The sequence below is a fragment of the Anguilla anguilla genome, chromosome 3 (genome assembly GCF_013347855.1).
Source record: "Anguilla anguilla isolate fAngAng1 chromosome 3, fAngAng1.pri, whole genome shotgun sequence".
NCBI classification, from domain to species: Eukaryota; Metazoa; Chordata; class Actinopteri; order Anguilliformes; family Anguillidae; genus Anguilla; species Anguilla anguilla.
The window spans coordinates 14,333,646-14,351,092 of record NC_049203.1 but is presented as its reverse complement, the minus strand read 5'-3'; the positions used below and the strand labels follow the sequence as shown (position 1 = coordinate 14,351,092).

Here is a 17,447-nt window from a genome sequence, read left to right as displayed (position 1 = left end):
GGGGAAAAGTAGAATGGTTTGAGGAGACTTGTCAATACGACCTCCAGCGTGACATTTGTGTATAGCTATTTCACCAGTCAAACTTTGCAGTGCACACTGTATATTGCTATCTAAAGAAAAACACATTTTCAACATACCAAAATGCCAAGTTACTCACACAAAGCACAGTCTATAAGTCATTATGTCAAACTTGTAAAATCTAGGCCTGCTATTAAAAGTTTTGATGTAAAAATTACAAGAAACAATATTGGCTATTTTAGCTCACACAAATTAAACAAGCTGTATTGCAAAACAATGCTGCCCAATGTTTCCTAAACTATTTCAAGCAACTTGGCAGTGTGTGTACAAGCATACAGTAGATTAATGGGGCAAAAATATGCGCGGATATGTTGTAAGATTCAATATTTACTTAACAGGCCTAAATATTTTTTACAGAAGCCGCAGGCATGTCCACATTTAACAAGATAGACAGTGATCTGTATATAGCCACACTACTGGTGGAAAGAGGCTATAGCCCCTCACTACAGTCTCCTATGTATAATTGTTAGCACAAAGGAAAGGCCAAAAGTTTATTTCGGAGTCAGATCACCAAGACAACATTAATCCTGTTCCAGTAGCACCGGGTAAGACTACACGTATTCCTTCGCCACACAGATACTTCCGCTGTTTGGTGTATCTGAAGGGATTCTTGCATAACCACCTGGTGGCAGTTTGGTGGAAGTACACAAAAATGGTTTCAAATGAGTGAGCTCCAGGCATGTACTGTTTTCTTCGGAGTGTGTTCACAGAGCCTGATACAGGTCAGAACCATGTGGTCATTTGAACTTTAACTCCAGTCCCAGATGCTGCAGAGTCTGCATGTTTTCACAGTTTCCTTTCAGTCATCAGCCAATTTAGGCCTTAGAAATCAGGTGTGCGGATTGTTTGGCTTATGGCGAAAATAAAATGCTGGCGGACAGAAAAGTCAGCAGACACTGCAGCCATTCTGGACCAGAGTTTGAGATCCCAGCTTTAAAGAGGGAAGATTCAATATCCTGAAAACAGCAGACACAAACCCCCTCCATTTCACCCGAAAACTGGAGCCCGCGCTCTCTCTTGACAGTAGAGAAGAACTTCTCTGCCATCTCCCAAACCTACTTCTAAACAAATTCCATTCCATCGGTTTACACTTGACCACAGGGGAGCCCAATTGTCCAGACCAATTATTTGGTGTACACCAGCACTGGTTCTCTCCTGCCTTGGACCACAGGAAAACAGTTTCAGCAAAGGCACAATACAGTCAGCAGCAGTTACCAAAAAAAAAAAAAAAAACGTCACATCAAATAAACTATTAGGCTAACCAAATAAGAGAAGCCACCACTGTGCATCTCTGCATGAACACAAAACTACAGAGCACAACACCATGCAACAAGCCTTCAAAATAATAACTGGAAAAAAATGACATTCCCAATATATTTATTATTATGCAAGTAGAGTACAAAAAAAGGAGCCGGACACAGAGTGTGCCTCCGACTACTGGTAAATTACAAGAAACACTTGCTCATGACCATTGGTAAATAAAAAGAATGTTCATGCTGCCGAGAAGCCAGACATGTATTCTGTCACCCTGACGACGACTACTCGAGGGCTCTACTCCACAAAACCTCCAGAATTTTCACTTTCCAGAACATTTATCATGAATTTATTCAAGAACAGGGTAGAATCATTCTGTAATATTTTATATTGAACACATTGAGGGAGACAATGACAGTAACATACAAAAAAAAAAAAAAAAACATTCAGACAATGTTAACACAATGCTTGTACACATTATGTTTTTGTTAAGCCTGTGTTTTTTGGTAGGTGTAATCAATTAATTTTATTAACCCATTAACACATAAAATGTCATTTAATCGGTCTTCGTGGTTTGGGTAATTACACATATTAGCACCAAAACCTTTTCTTATTTGGAATAACTATGGTACTGAACACATCACAATATCAATGATACAATATGAATATTTCCAAAATGTAAATCAGGAACAGATTATATTAAATAGATGATTTTATCCCCATGATCATTCAATGTAACTGCTGTGTTCTGTGTGGACTCACTGTTGCTTGCCAAACAAAATTAATCCATGAGTTAGTGATTAACTTTGCATTCACTACTCAATCCTAGCAAAACTGCAATCCAATATATATATAACTCTTCCTGCTACTATTTATGCAGTTACACCAGATGCAGAACAAAGAGCATTCAAATAGCAGTCACGCAATCTTTACATGCAGTTGCACTGTGCCCCAGACCTGGCTCAAATACATATTTGTTTTGGATTCAAATATTTTCTATGCTTTACTGATCTTGTCTGCTGTAGTGCAAATCCCACCTTCTGGTCATATTGGCTGGCTCAATTACACCAGGCAAGATCAATAGAGCACAGAAAAGTATTTGAATCCAAAACAAATACGTATTTGACCCAGGTCTGCTGCGCCCACACCACAGGATGAAGATGTGCGATTACACAGGAGTCTCTGCCCACTTCTAACGAAGCGTGCCCATTTCTTCCAGGGAGAAAAAAAACAAAAACAAAATCTCGAATCCTTTAAATACAGGATTTGATACAGAATAACTAACAACGAGATCAACTATAAATGATCTGTATTACAATAATATTTTTTTGTTTAAATCAGCAAAAACGGTATTTCACAGAGGTTTATAAAAGGTTAGCATAAACAATGTTACGTTACAATATCTATACAGTAGGAAATTTCAGGATGAATTCACTCACTATGCCAACCCAACAATAAGTGCCCCTACGCAGCTCCATGCTTCTGGCACCAGAGCGCATGGCTGCAGCTCTTAGTGCTTCCCAGGGTCCATGTTCTGTCTCTCCCGCTTCCCAAACCCTGCGGGAGGGGCGTCTGTGAACAGAGAAGAGCATGAAACGCATTTACATACACCTCCGGGCGCATCCACCACAGCAATAATCACAACCATAGAGACTTCTGAAACAGATAAAACTTGTCTGCTGTGATGTCAGAGTATTCATGGTTAAGGGTTCCCTAAACAACATGGCACTGTGCAGGGGAAAGGAGGGGGGGGGGCCTTACCTGTGTTCTCTGGGGGCGGTCGTGGGGCCTCTGGGGGGGCTCTTGCGCCTCGGGGCTGAGGGAACGAAGTCTGCCAGGGGAACCCCTGAAATGGAAGATTACGGCGGGGGGAGAAATTGAGTGTGTGGTAACCATGGCGACACTGTGCATCATCCCACGGCATGTGGCTCATGTCATCTGTAAAATGGGGGCGGGGTTGGGAGGGGGGCATGGAAGGGGGGTGGGGCTTACTGGCTGAAGGGGCTGGAAGTCTCGCCCGTGGGTGGGGCCGATGTTGGGCATCCTCTGGGGGAAGTGGCCGGGCCAGGCCTCAAAGCCCTGGGGCGGGGCGGGGGGGCCAGGGGGCGCGAAGGGCCCACAGTAGGGGGGGCTCAGGGGACCGTTGGCAGAGCTGGACGTGGGCTCTGAGGTACGTCGCTCATGCTGCCCCTAAAAAAACACACCAAACTTTACAGCGGAATCCTTTTCAGTGTCCTTGGGGTTAGGGGCTGCAGAGCTGGGCTCGTAGCTCTGAGATTGCAGGTTTGATTCCCTGGTGGGACACTGCCATTTTAGCCTTAAACAAGGTGTTTACCAAATTGCTTTAATTTTTGGCTGGACCGCAACAGCGGGGCCAGCCCTACAAACACGAATGTCTGTGACTGAGTGATGAAGTTACACCATTGGTCGGCCGAGGTATGAAGTTAGACCATTGGTCGGCCAGTCCAGCCATATACTAGGTTTTGACCTGGTCTTGTTATCAGTGACTTAGTTTTATCCATTTTTAACTTTCCATCCAACTAGATACTTTGATTTCATGTTAAAAATAGGAATGATTTAAATCACTCCAGATAAGAACGTCTCCTAAATGTCTGAACGTAATAACAATAATAGGCTGGACTGATCTAATCTGAAAAGACCAATCATCTTGTGCCAAACAAAATATCTTCAGCTGCCCCTTTCCACTTAGTAACCGGCTCCACCCACAGGCAGGATTAGTGACTGCCGAATGGAGAACACCATGAACACAGACAGATGGACATAAACAGAATGACATGAACCAGAGACCTGGCCCAACATTACACAGAGGATCCTGTGTCTGAATCGAAAAGATTAAGCAGCACAGAAACAGTCTGTGTGGAGCGTTCCATTAGGGTGCCACAAGGGGGCACCGGTCAGCAAGCTATACAACATCAGTACAAATAAAAACCCCCCAAATCCTTAACTGCAGAACATGCAGGACCAGGGGTCACTGACCGCACATCCTCTAGACTTTAGATGAGAATGAGATGAAGAGACAGATGGGGGGTGAGTGGTGGAGCAGTGGGGACGGTTTCAGGGGTAAAGCAGTGTGAGGGGGGGGGCACAGGCTCACTGGGGCAGGGGTGCTGGTACCTGTTTGAGGTGCATGTGCAGTCTCTCCAGCTTACACCTCTCTGCACGCTCTCTCTGACACTCACTCTGCGTCTGATGCAGCTGAAGACCAGAAACACACACGTGCACACACACATGCACAAACAAACGCACACAAACACACACACAAGCAAGTACACACACACAAGCATGCACGCATACACACACACACACACACCCCAGACAAAACAGAAAGAGCCACCCAGGGGAAAGAGCAGACAGTTAGAAAGCCTATTCTTTACATGATTCACAGAAGCTACACAAACTGAGTTAAACACGCAGCAGCTCAGCAAGCTACTACAGGAGCCAGGAGTCCCCAGCCCTGGTCCTGGAGAGCCACTGCTGGGTTCTCCAGCCCTGGTCCTGGAGAACCACAGGGACTGCTGGAGTCCCCAGCCCTGGTCCTAGAGTACCACAGGCTCTGCTGGGGTCCCCAGCCCTGGTCCGAGATCCACAGGGTCTGCTAGAGTCCCCAGCCCTGGTCCTGGAGAGCCACTGCTGGGTTCTCGAGCCCTGGTCCTGGAGAACCACAGGGACTGCTGGAGTCCCGAGCCCTGGTCCTAGAGTACCACAGGCTCTGCTGGGGTCCCCAGCCCTGGTCCGAGATCCACAGGGTCTGCTAGAGTCCCCAGCCCTGGTCCTGGAGAGCCACTGCTGGGTTCTCGAGCCCTGGTCCTGGAGAACCACAGGGTCTGCTAGGGTCCCCAGCCCTGGTCCTTGAGAGCCACAGGGTCTTTCATTTTTTGTTGTTAATCAATATTCAGTCGATTACAGTTCTCACCTGGGTTCTTGGGTATACATTGCTTGCTGATTTTTTGGTCAAAACAAAAACCAGCAGACCCTGGGCCCTCCAGCACCAGGGTTTGGAGCCCCTGACCTGGGCCAAACAAGCTTCGAGCAGGCCGCTGTATCTATGGTGCAGGAAATGCACAGACCCTCCAGGACTGGAGTTTTAGCTCTCTGCTGAAACACTAGGACAGCAAAATGGCCCCCAACCTGATTGGTCAGATTGGTCATCTGTCCCTGCAGCCTGTCCACCTGTCTCCTCAGATCTTCCTTCTCCTCGTTCATCCTCTCCCTGTCGCTCCTCTCCTTCTGGAAATCCTCCTCGAAGATCTTTACCTGAGGGGCGAGAAAGTGGTTGATCACTCCCTTACATGCTCATGGTCAATCACTCCTTTAAATTCTCACACTCATTCATTCCTTTATATACAACCGATTTAATCAGGCCTTGGGAAGTTTTACCGCAAAGCAGACAGTCCTGTACCAGATATAAGCAATGAGAACTTTTCACTGTTACTACGGCAACATTCTGTGCCACTAACACAGTGACCACAGCTCCTGATTGGCCAGTCCGAGTGAGAGCAGGCACTCCAGGCAGGCCCATTGGATGTAGGTGATAACAGTAGTGGGTGGCTTACTTGCTCCTTCAGCACAGCGATCTGGGTCAGAAGCTCCTGACGTCGGGCACCTCCCGACCCATCCCCATGGTTACCAAACTGAGGCTGCTGAGCCGTTGATGGGGAGTGCAAGTTCAGGGCCTCTTCCAGGGCCTGCACAGACACACACACACACAAACACATATGCATCAAACAAACACGTCGAACACACACACACACACACACGCACACATATATGCATCAAACAAACATGTCAAACACACACACACACACACATATATGCATCAAACAAACACGCACACATATATGCATCAAACAAACACGTTGAACGAGCAAACACACACACACACACACACACACACACACGCATTAAACAAACACGTTAGCCATCCACACACACAGAGGGCGGGGCAGGGTTCTTACGCGGTTGAGGCGCTGGATCTCTTTCTCTTGATATTCACGCTGTTTACTCAGAGGCAGCAGCTGGTCCTGCAGGTAGCGAACCTTCTGCCTCAGCTCCCCAGTCTCTGTACCTAAAACCTCCTTCTCTGCCTGAAACACAGATACACACACATATCAGTCTCAAACTCTTTCTGTACTAAAGACCATATCCCACTGAAACACATAGATACACACACGTATCAGTCTCAAACTCTCTCTGTACTAAAGATCATATCCCACTGAAACACATAGATACACACACGTATCAGTCTCAAACTCTCTCTGTACTAAAGATCATATCCCACTGAAACACATAGATACACACACACACGTATCAGTCTCAAACTCTCTCTGTACTAAAGACCATATCCCACTGAAACACATAGATACACACACACACGTATCAGGCTCAAACTCTCTCTGTACTAAAGATCATATCCCACTGAAACACATAGATACACACACGTATCAGTCTCAAACTCTCTCTGTACTAAAGACCTTTTTCCTCAAAAAGACACCCGTTTCACAAACTCTCTCCGTACTAAAGATCATATCCCCCTGAAACACATACATACACATGTATCAGTGTCACAATCTCTCTGTACTAAAGACCCTAACCCCCTAAAAACACACACACACACACACACACACACACACACACACGTCTCAAACTCTCACTGTACTAAAGACTTTCTTCCCCTAAAACATACACCAGTCTCAAAAACTCTGTCTTGCACTAAAGACATTCTCCCCTGAGACACACACATGCACACACACACACACACATCTCACTCTCTGTACTAAAGACCACCTTCTCTTCCTAAAACACACACACACGCACACACAAAAGCACACACACACGCACACATCATGGAAACAACCTCCATAAATAACCCCTATAAACACCATGTGAAACAGAAAGCTTGCGCTGCTACAGGGGAAGTACAGAGCTCTTATCAACCAATGAAGTCAGCAGCACTGTCATTCAAGCATTAAGAACTGGCGCCCATATGAAAAGGAGTTCCCATGATGCAGTGCTCTGGGGTGAACAGAGGTGAGCGCGGCACACTGTCAGGAGTGAGGGAGAAGAGAGGCAGGGAGGAAGAAAGGGAAGCTCTCACCTGCAGGTTCTCGATCTTGGACTTTGCCAGCAGAAGCTTTTTGTCGTAATCGCGCTGTCTCTGCTCCCGCTCCGCCTCCAGCTCCCCCACGGCCTTCTGGGAGTCCGCCAGCCGCTGCCTGAGGTCTGTGATCTGGGAGATGACACGCCAGATACTGAGCACCTCATTGTGTGTGTGTGTGCCTGTGTGTGTGTCTGTGTGTGTCTGTGTGTTGGCTTACCTTCTGTTCAAACTGCTGTTTCATGGAATTCCACTGTATGTCCCACTGCTTGTTCACTTCCAGCACCTGTGTCACCCCCAACAGGAGAGACAGTATTACTGCAGGCATGGTTAAGGCCAGAGAAGGAAGCCAGAAATGATCGTTACTGCACTCTAAAAATATTTGGTAATTACCGTTCCATTTTATCACACACACACACACACACACACAGTCTCTCTCTCTTTTTTCTCTCTCTCTCTCTCTCTCTGACAGAAGGGACTCACATCTTTCCTCTGCTTCTCCAGGAGTTTGATCTTCTTCTCGTACGCTTCCGGGTCGCACGGCTTGCTCTTCTTCTCCTGCGTTTCCGGGTCGCAGGGCTTCGCCGCCGCTTTCTCCGCCGCTTTGCTGCTCTGCATGAACGCGAAACAACACTGCGGATTTACTCCAAAGGACTGCCGAGCACACCGGGACCCGAGTCCGGCTACACTGCGGAACGGCCACCGGGGGCGCACCTGTGCCTGACTGAGCTGGGAGACACAGTGGGGACCAGAGTGATCCGGAGGGACCCGAGATGCCCTCCGTCACAGCCGGTACACACACAAGCAAATCCCTATGGGCTCACTACCCACCAGGCCACACACATCACAGTAGTATCACTGAGCATCACACCCAGCCCACACCCAGCTCACAGCCAGTCCAGCTGCACACACTATGAGTGGGCAATGGCAGAATCTGTGGAGCTGTAGACTGTAGAAAAAATACGGGCCAAGTCACTGTGACATCACTCATTGACTCTCCATGGGCTTGGTGAAAAGCCTTTTGAAGCCTGGAAAGTGCAGTTTGTGGGCACTGACATGTTGTACAAATTGGAGCCAGAGACGGCACAGTAGGGAAAAGGGGGACCCTTATATGGACATGATGTCCAGTCATCCATTAAGCAGGAGAAATACAGTGACTCATCAGTGACACAAACTGTCCCTGATTCATTCACAAAATATTACTTATCTTACCCCATCTTGTCCAAATAATTGAAACAGGTGGCTGAAACACCTATACTGAAGCCAACCGCACTGGCACTGGTGAGCAACGTCCCTCAACAAGACCAGAAAGCCGGCTTCAAAAGCACAGCCTGGTTTTGCCCGCTTGGTTAACAGTCAAACTAGCATCCAAATCACCTGGGAGGTGGTGTTCCAGGTAATACCAGGCCACAAATGTGAACATGCGCCCAGTATTAAATTAGGAACACTAATGCTAAAGTAAATCATCAAATTTAAAAATGGCTTCACATATATGGTAGGACATATGATAATGCTTGAAAATTGATGCAAAACAGAATATAAAACTTAATTTAAAAAGCAAGTATTGGAATGCTGGCCCATTAATAAACAAGAATTGATTGATTGGTCATCTCCTATCTGTACCATGTGATCTCTGGAGAAGGGTCAGCAAAAATAGGACTGCCATAGAAGTACCATTCAAATGGGTTTCCATGGCACCGGAATGAGTAAATCGCATTTCCTACCTTAAGGCCAGCATGGTCTGAAATTTAAGCCCAGAACCAGCCGGGCGAGCCAAGGTACACAGCTATCCCAGCTATCCATGACATCAGAAACTGAAGGGGATCTCAAAGGCAGACTGGCTCACCTGCTGAGTCATGGCCGCCTCCATCTTGGCTCCTAGGGGCTCCAGTTTCACCACGTCTTCCTTGACCGCCTCCTGCGCCTGGCTTCCCGTGGGCTCATCGCTGCCGGTGACCAGCTTCCTCAGCTTCAGGTTCTCCTGCCTGGCGGTGAGAGCGAAAGTGAAGTTGAGCACCAGGGCGTAACACGGCGGGAAACACCCACAATCCCCTTGGGCTCCTGTGTGGATGGGGGGGGGGGGGGGTGGCAGTGGAAAGACCCTGCCAAGATGTGCCAACAGGAGGAACTCCCCTCTGACAGCTGCCTCTGTCAAGCCATTCTTTCCACCAGCCCATATCGTCAGATCCCAGCCCGCCAAAAGGGCCGTCTGACGAGTCACTTCCTGCCTACTCCGCTATGTGCACTTTGCCTGGTCTGCAGTTAACCCTCCCGCCGCGCCACGCGGCTAACATGGAGCGCAGGTCCGAGCCGAGCGGGCTCACCTCAGCAGCTCCAGGTCTTGGTTTCTGTGCTGCAGGTCCTCCTCCATCTTCTTACGGAGCTCGCTGTTCTCCTGGCGTAGCTGCTCACACAGAGTCTGCAACAAACACACCCACACATTTATACATGTGCATACATACACACACACACACATTTATATATGTGCATACACACACACACACATTTATATATGCACATTTCACACATACACAGGCACGCACACACACTCTCTCAGAAGGCAACATCTATAGGGCTGCATGTTTTCAGCACATGTAGTTATTTGAGCACTGCGTTTCAGGGTTTTCCCTCATACCTCTGTGCAGATATCATACGGCGATTACAGTGCACAATTATTTCTGTACAAAGGCTTTTTACTCCTCCACAATCGACTGGCATTTTCTGGGTGTAGCACTGTCCTAGCCTTGTCAGATACACTTGCTTAAGTCACATGTGATTAACCTTATCAGTCATTGTCTTGTCTTAACAAGTACAGACTTCCACCCTGAGTCCTGACAGGGGCGTTTCCTTCAGACAAGTTAGAAACTGGCCAGACAGGCCTGTGCCGCGGCGTGTGGTATCACACGTACCGCCAGCGCACTGCATCACGTTAATCAACGCCCCGCATTACACGGCAACCTGGGCCAGCGTTAGCGCATTAGCACGCCGCTTCATTAATCTATTAACATCCGTTGCCCTGCCTCAACTTTGACCCCACATGGCTACAACTTTCGACCGTCATTGATGACCGCTGTATGAATACATTTTATAAAGATGTGGCGGGAGGGTTTTCGTAGGAGTTACGAGCCCTCACAGATGGGAGGCAGGAAGTAAAGCCGTCTCACCTGCAGGAGGGAGGTCCGCTGCTCGTTCTTCTGCACTTTGGAGGAAAGGCGGTTGAACTCCACGGCCATGCGGCCCAGGTGAGCCAGCAGCTGGTTGGGGTTGGACTCCTCGGAGAAGAGGCTGAAGGAGCTCTCCAGCCTCTGCAGCTGGCTGGCCAGGCCCAGCGTTTCCCTGGGCATCTGCAGAACCTCGGCCTGCGGACAGACAGGGACGCCCGCGTCACATGACTCCATCGCGCGGTCACCGGGTGGTGCCCACAGTCCCCGAACGTTGCGTACAGCTGTGGAGGTCGGACGAAACCGAGCACGGAAAGAGTCGAACGTCCACGCCGTGGCGCTCAAACAAACAGCAGCATCAGAAATGGGACGCCGTTAGAACAGCCGTGACAGCTGAAATTGAGCTGAATCGGAAGTTTGAATGAGAAAAAAAAAAAAGTCTCCCGCTCAGTCGACGCCAGCGCAGATAAAATGATCTTGGTCTGTGTCAGCTGTGGTAATTGAAGCCTCAGTGCTGCGGTCTGATTGGATAGGACTGCCTGGTGCTGAGTCATAAAAAAAGTTGCTCACAGGTGGTGGCATTTGGTTGTGTGTGTCTGTGTGTGTTTACACAACGGGGGGAGCGGTTTAACTCATACTGGTTTTCCCGAAGACGCATTCCCTGCAAGGCAGTGAGGTGACAGGCGGCAGGGCCGTACCATCTGACTGGCTGAGCGCGGGGGTGGGCGCCCGGGTTCCCTGCTGAGTCACCTGACAGGCGCTCACACGCTCACTCTGTCTGTGACGAGCGGTGGCCACTGACCAGAGGCTCTGAGAGAAACCGAAACCGTCCTCGCCCCGGTCGGCTGTTCTCACGGCGTCTATCGCACCGCACCGCACCGCACTCCCCCCACCCACTCTGATACACCCGCCCGAGTCAGCCAATTCCACCGTACGCTTCTAAACAAGCTGGTTAACCTGGGGCAACCAAACTGAAATAAGCTGAAATACTACAAACAAAACCTACTGAATTCTATATGATTATCCGTTTTAAATGAATAAGGCATTTAAACTGTGATTACATTTGTAAACATTGCTTGTTTTTGAATGTCTTAGCATTATAGATTCTGTAGCCTTCCGAAATCTTGCATTCCCCTGGCAGTGTGTACAACAAATATAACCTGGTGCTTTCCTGATTCTGGTTCACTTCCTGCAGGCCACCGAGTCGGTCTGAGACACGCGGTGTGAACAGCTGAGTTTCGCGCTGCTGGCATGATGTCATCCTCATCTGTTCTGCAAGCCCACTTCCTGTGACACAGTTCCTCCAATGCCGAGCAGCCACAAAGCTTGAGCACAACCGTTTTCTTGCCAAAATATGGTTTGATGGTCATGGAAACCATGCTACATTAGGTGGGTGTTGGGTGGGGAGGCTAAGTTTAAGTTTCTTAACAGTGAAGAGTGGTAACAGAACAGCGGGGGGTTGATGGAATAATGGTGCTATGAAGTGGTGTGAACAGGCGAGTGAGGGGGTGGGGGTGGGGATGAACGCTTACCGATTTTTCGTCTCCGGACACCCCCTTTTCATCCATATTCACCACTTCAAATTCCGACGAGCCTTCCTGCAAACACACAGAAGTGTCCACGAGGCTATTTAGGCCTTCGAGACAAAACTACAAGCAAATGTTGACCCAGAACCAGATCTGTAGTCACTGAAGCCCTTGCAGTTACTCTTGTCCTGTTCTTTGACTTTCTAGTCTTTGTATAGCAGCTTTTTCCCTGAAGTACCTACATGCCTTTCTATTTTGTCCTTGTATGTCTGGTCTGTATCTTTATACAGTATCTGAAGAACAGGAAACCTATTCCTGCATAAATAAAATTAATTAACATTTTTTTTTAATGAGGAGGTCTCACTGCTTCAGTATGATCATATACATATATATCTAACTTTCCTTGCCTTTGATCAGGACAGTAATATTCACTTTCAGAACAAACAAAAACTAATTAAGAGAGGTCATTTATCAATAATAGAATAAAACTACCAATGAATATATAAAAATAGCAGCAGCTGCTGAAAAGGCCACAAAGTTTAGACACACTCACGGTGGACTCTGGCTGGACCGAGCGCCCTGAGGAGCAGGTGGGCGGCTGGGCGGAGTCTACGCCGGAGGGTCCGGGCGCGTTCTCCTGGGCTGCAGGGGGTAAGAACCCAGTCAGCCTCACACAGCCAATCACAGTCACAGTTACAGTTACAGCAAGTCAAACAACCCTACCACTCTACTGCAAGTCTGTCCACAGCAACACAGTCCTACTGCTCTACAGAAAGTCTCTCTCCATAGTACCACAGTCCTACTGCACAACAACAAATCTCTCTCCATAGTAACTACCGGTGGGAGGTACTCGCCAGCAGATTTTTAAATGTTTCGAAAGAAATGTAATCGGAAATTATTATTTTTTTCTGCATCTTCAAATGGAAAATTGCCACAATAATAAAGCGCGTATAGCCTACGTGTTCCTATACATGCTTTCACTCTCCTATGTCACAGTTATGCAGCCCTACCACTCCACAGCTAGTTTCTCCACATTACTCTGCGGCCACGCGAAGCCTAATTACCCACCAAAGGACATGTGCGAAGATTTGGAATAACCCACACAACACATAAAAGCCAACTATTAGACGCGTTCCGTAAAACGCACGCTAAAAAGAGAGCAGAGCGAGACCTCGCGACTTTTGAAGCAGAGCTTAATGACAATTTAAGAAGCGAACAATGCCTTCTGCTTCATCACGCTCGCTCCTCACACATTACACAATATTACATAATGTACACACAAAAGGTAATGTACATATTGCATAACTGTGGCTTTATCTGATGAATACTAGTAAGCTGAAGAACATTTTCTTCTGTTGAGCTCATATTGGTGTGGCTCAGGCGAGCTTGGCAGTGACACGGGCGGCGTACCCTGGACGTCCACCTGAATGGGCGGAGCCACGCACAGGCTGGAGGCGGAGGAGGAGGTGGAGGACCTCAGGGTTTCGTTGTCCCTCACCAGCTCCTCCACCCTCTGACGCAGTTTCGAAGCCTCCTGCTGCGACTCCTCCAGGAGGTGGCCTGCAGGACACGGGGACGGCCGGTTAGAGCTGCCCCTCACCACAACAGACCAATCAGAGCTCTCCCTGACAAGAATGGGCCAATCGCAGCTCCCTATCTCACAACAGGACCAATCATAGTACTCCCGCAAGACAAGACCAATCAAACGTTCCCTGGACGAAATACCCCGGACAATCACCAGCATTCCTAGGGTACCCCCACTTGTTAAGCATAGAAATTTTTTTTTTTTTTTTTTTTTTTTTTTAATATTGAAGAATATACATAAATGTCGATCAAATGTAAACCCATGATACGACACACCAAATAGGCCTGCATAGCTTTGAGATCATTCACAGGTGTAGGCCCTATTTTTATGCTTTCAGTTAATCACTGTGCTCATCAGAGCTAAATTCCAAGTCCGTGACCGCAGAACAGGAAGAGATGCGTCCTGCCCAAGTCAAACACGCGGCCGCCTCATCACACGGGACACGCCCCGCTCGCCAAACCCGTTACACGCGGCCACGCGACCCCAGCAATCCCGCCAAAAATCAGGCCTGGGCACATTCCTTCTTCTTCAGTGCTTTCCAAGTGCATTATTTTGTACTTTTCCTGACAGGAATGTAATTTAAAAATTCTGCTCGTGACATGTAAAGCAAAGTGCGTGACGAGCTAGTATAGTGAATTTAATAGCCTATGTGTTAACCAGGTGGAAAATCCAGGTTCAGAAAGTAGAAGTCCTCCCAAATATTTTGATCCAATCACGTGGATTTGCTAATTAGCACAATTCTTCAGCCAGGAGCTAGAACTAATTAGTGCAATCAGCTGGCTGAGCACATGGGTTGAAAAAACATATGGCAAGACTTTTACTTTCTGACCCCTGGACTTTCCACCTCTGGTTGAAATTCACACAGTACATAGTGCATTTTGGTAGTTCTGTCCTGGTTCGCCACAGGCTTGTCTGCATTGTGTATGGTGTATAGTGTTATACCCAAGCTCTTTAGTCCCTTCATCTGTCTCTCAGTAAGCTGTTCTCTTCCACCAGCTGCCTGTAGAGGCGCCACTGCCTCCACTCCCACCCGGGTCGTAGATCCGGAATGGCCCCTTTCCTTCCATCAGGACGGCTTTACAAACTCCGCATCACCACCCTGCACGGAGGAAGAACACACAAACAAAACGCTCATCATAATCACAAACTCCGCATCACACCCTGCACGGCGGAAGACACACAAACAAACGCTCATCCTAATCACAACTCCGCATCACACCCATGCAGCGAGGAAGAACACACAAACAAACGCTCATCATAATCACAAACTCCGCATCACACCCTGCACGGAGGAAGAACACACAAACAAACGCCTCATCATAATCACAAACTCTGCATCACACCCTGCACGGAGGAAGAACACACACACAAACGCTCATCATAATCACAAACTCCGCATCACACCTGCACGGAGGAAGAACACCAAACAAACGCTCATCTATAATCACAAACTCTGCATCAAAACCCTGCACTAAGGAGGAACACACACACAAGCACATCATCATCATCAATCATCATCATCATCATCATCATCATACACTCCACATCACACCCTGCACGGAGGAAGACACACAAACAAACGCTCATCATAATCACAAAACTCTGCATCAAACCCTGATGCACATAAGGAGGAAACACACCACAAGCACATCATCATCATCATCATCTCCATCATACACTCCACATCACACCCTGCACGGAGGAAGAAACAACAAACAACGCTCATCATAATCACAAACTCTGCATCAAACCCTGCACTAAGGAGGAACACACACACAAGCACATCATTATCATCATATCATCATACACTCCACATCACACCCTGCACGAGGAAGAACACCACCAAATCCTCATCATCATACACTCTGCATCAACCCTGCACAGAGAACAACACACATACACACACACACACACACACAATCATTATCAATACAGCAAATCGGCCTGCTGATCAGATCATATCCCCAGAGCACACCAGGGTCCTCACACAGGAAAGAGAGCAGCAGAGTAGCAGGTGAACTCCAGAAAACTGCGCAGACACCTGCTGACAGCTCTGCCACAAACACGAACTCACGCAGACTCTATAACACCCCCCCCCCCCCCCAGATGCTCAAGGAATTTCCACTGAAACATTACAGTATAGAACCCCCTTACATAACAATGCATCTAACTGTAATGTTTCAGAGGTGAGTATCTGGTGGGCATATGGAATCTGTGGTTTTAATGGCTGACTGAACAGGCTCTCCCACATGGTGAACGCTCCAGAACTGAGCGGGCGGGAGGACAGCAGCAGCCTGCATACAGACCTCAAAAAAATTCCACTATAGTTGGAAAGTCTGATGTAACTCGGTTCTTCAGTTATGAAATCATTCATCCAACTCATCAAATAAACTAATAAAATTTAAAATACGAACAGGAGGGAAGAAAACCTCTTGGCAATACTGAATACAGATCCTCTCACAGAACACAATGTGCCCCAGGCAGATTAAGCCTTTTCATTGATTAGTGAATGAAGACATTTCCTGGGAAACCCTTTGTATACTACTGTGGAAGGACGTGGTAAGTCACGTAATGTTAACAGGAAACCTTGATCTAAGACAGTAGCAGGGTCTGCTGGTGTTTGTAGTTCCCTAGCACTGAACTGATCAGCTAAAGCTGTTGATGATACAGAATACATCACCTCAACTTGTTGATCGTAAGGTGAAAACAATGAGTTGCCAAGTGAAGACTCCTGCTATAGAGCCATCTAAAACTGCTCCAATAACAACGCAGGAGTGACTGTGTGACACAGTGTCCCGCAAGTAAAATCACAGGCTTTGTGCATCTGCATCTTTGCTAGCTGGCAGCTGGTGTAAGAGAGCCTGAAGCTCCAGGGCTTGTAGCTGCATTTGGAAGCAGAGAGAGAGGGTAGCTGAGCTGGAACAGAACTGGGTCAAACTTCAGACACCCTTCAGACATTAGTAAAGTCCCCGCACATTATAGACAATTTTCAAAGAAACATCAAGAGTATTTAACCAAAGTAAGAACAGATTCTCCCCCCCTTCCCCCACAGTAATACGTTTCACAGGAAGTTCTAGGGATCCGTGGTAGTCTTCATATCAGCACACTGACAACAGAGCTCCGGAACGACTGACCCGCAGCACATTTTCCAGCCAAAAAAACTGCTTCAGTTAGCCATCGGAAACCGAGCGTGTCACGCACAGGTAACAAAGACCTTTCGTCAAGCTTCCATAGAATCGCTTAAACGCTTACAACCATTTCACAGGACAACACTGAAAAAAAACAGAGACGGCACCCAGCGCAAGATTATCAGCTTTACCAGAGGCAGAGGTCCAGTCCCGTCAAAGTGGCTGCGAAGAGTGTACTGCGCTTACACCAAACACCACGGCCAGATAGCAAAGTCCTCTTTTTCTAAGTAAATGAAACCAAAAGCAAATCCTCCCATGGTAACGCCCCTCATCACATACCCACAGCCCCCTGGTCTGGGGCTGGCTCCTGTGTCATGAACCTAGGTTAAAAAGTTCACGTGATAGGCAGTGAAAACAACCTGACAATGATGGCTATTCACATGGGAATGTTTACTACACAGGGCATGATACACTGTGTGCTCCGTTGGACTTGGGACTTCACTATCGACTACTTCTAGTTTCATTACCACCGCTTGGAGAGGGGAACTGTGCTTTCCCTTATCCCTGAAATCCCAACACCTAGCCAAATTAGAAGGTGAC

At 47.7% G+C, this 17,447-nt stretch overlaps 1 protein-coding gene across 1 annotated transcript; it reads right to left on the bottom strand.

Annotated features, from left to right (window-relative positions):
* Positions 1 to 1,438: 1,438 nt before the first annotated feature.
* Positions 1,439 to 14,801, bottom strand: tnip1 (TNFAIP3 interacting protein 1). The gene is given in 19 exon segments (XM_035409293.1): positions 1,439 to 2,904; positions 3,094 to 3,178; positions 3,325 to 3,522; positions 4,468 to 4,548; positions 5,482 to 5,607; positions 5,907 to 6,038; positions 6,309 to 6,437; positions 7,448 to 7,579; positions 7,668 to 7,733; positions 7,931 to 8,059; positions 9,294 to 9,432; positions 9,772 to 9,866; positions 10,612 to 10,806; positions 12,141 to 12,206; positions 12,688 to 12,776; positions 13,545 to 13,694; positions 14,662 to 14,685; positions 14,688 to 14,729; positions 14,732 to 14,801. Coding segments are annotated over 19 exon segments (1,995 nt in total). The 5' UTR covers positions 14,787 to 14,801; the 3' UTR covers positions 1,439 to 2,842.
* Positions 14,802 to 17,447: the final 2,646 nt, after the last annotated feature.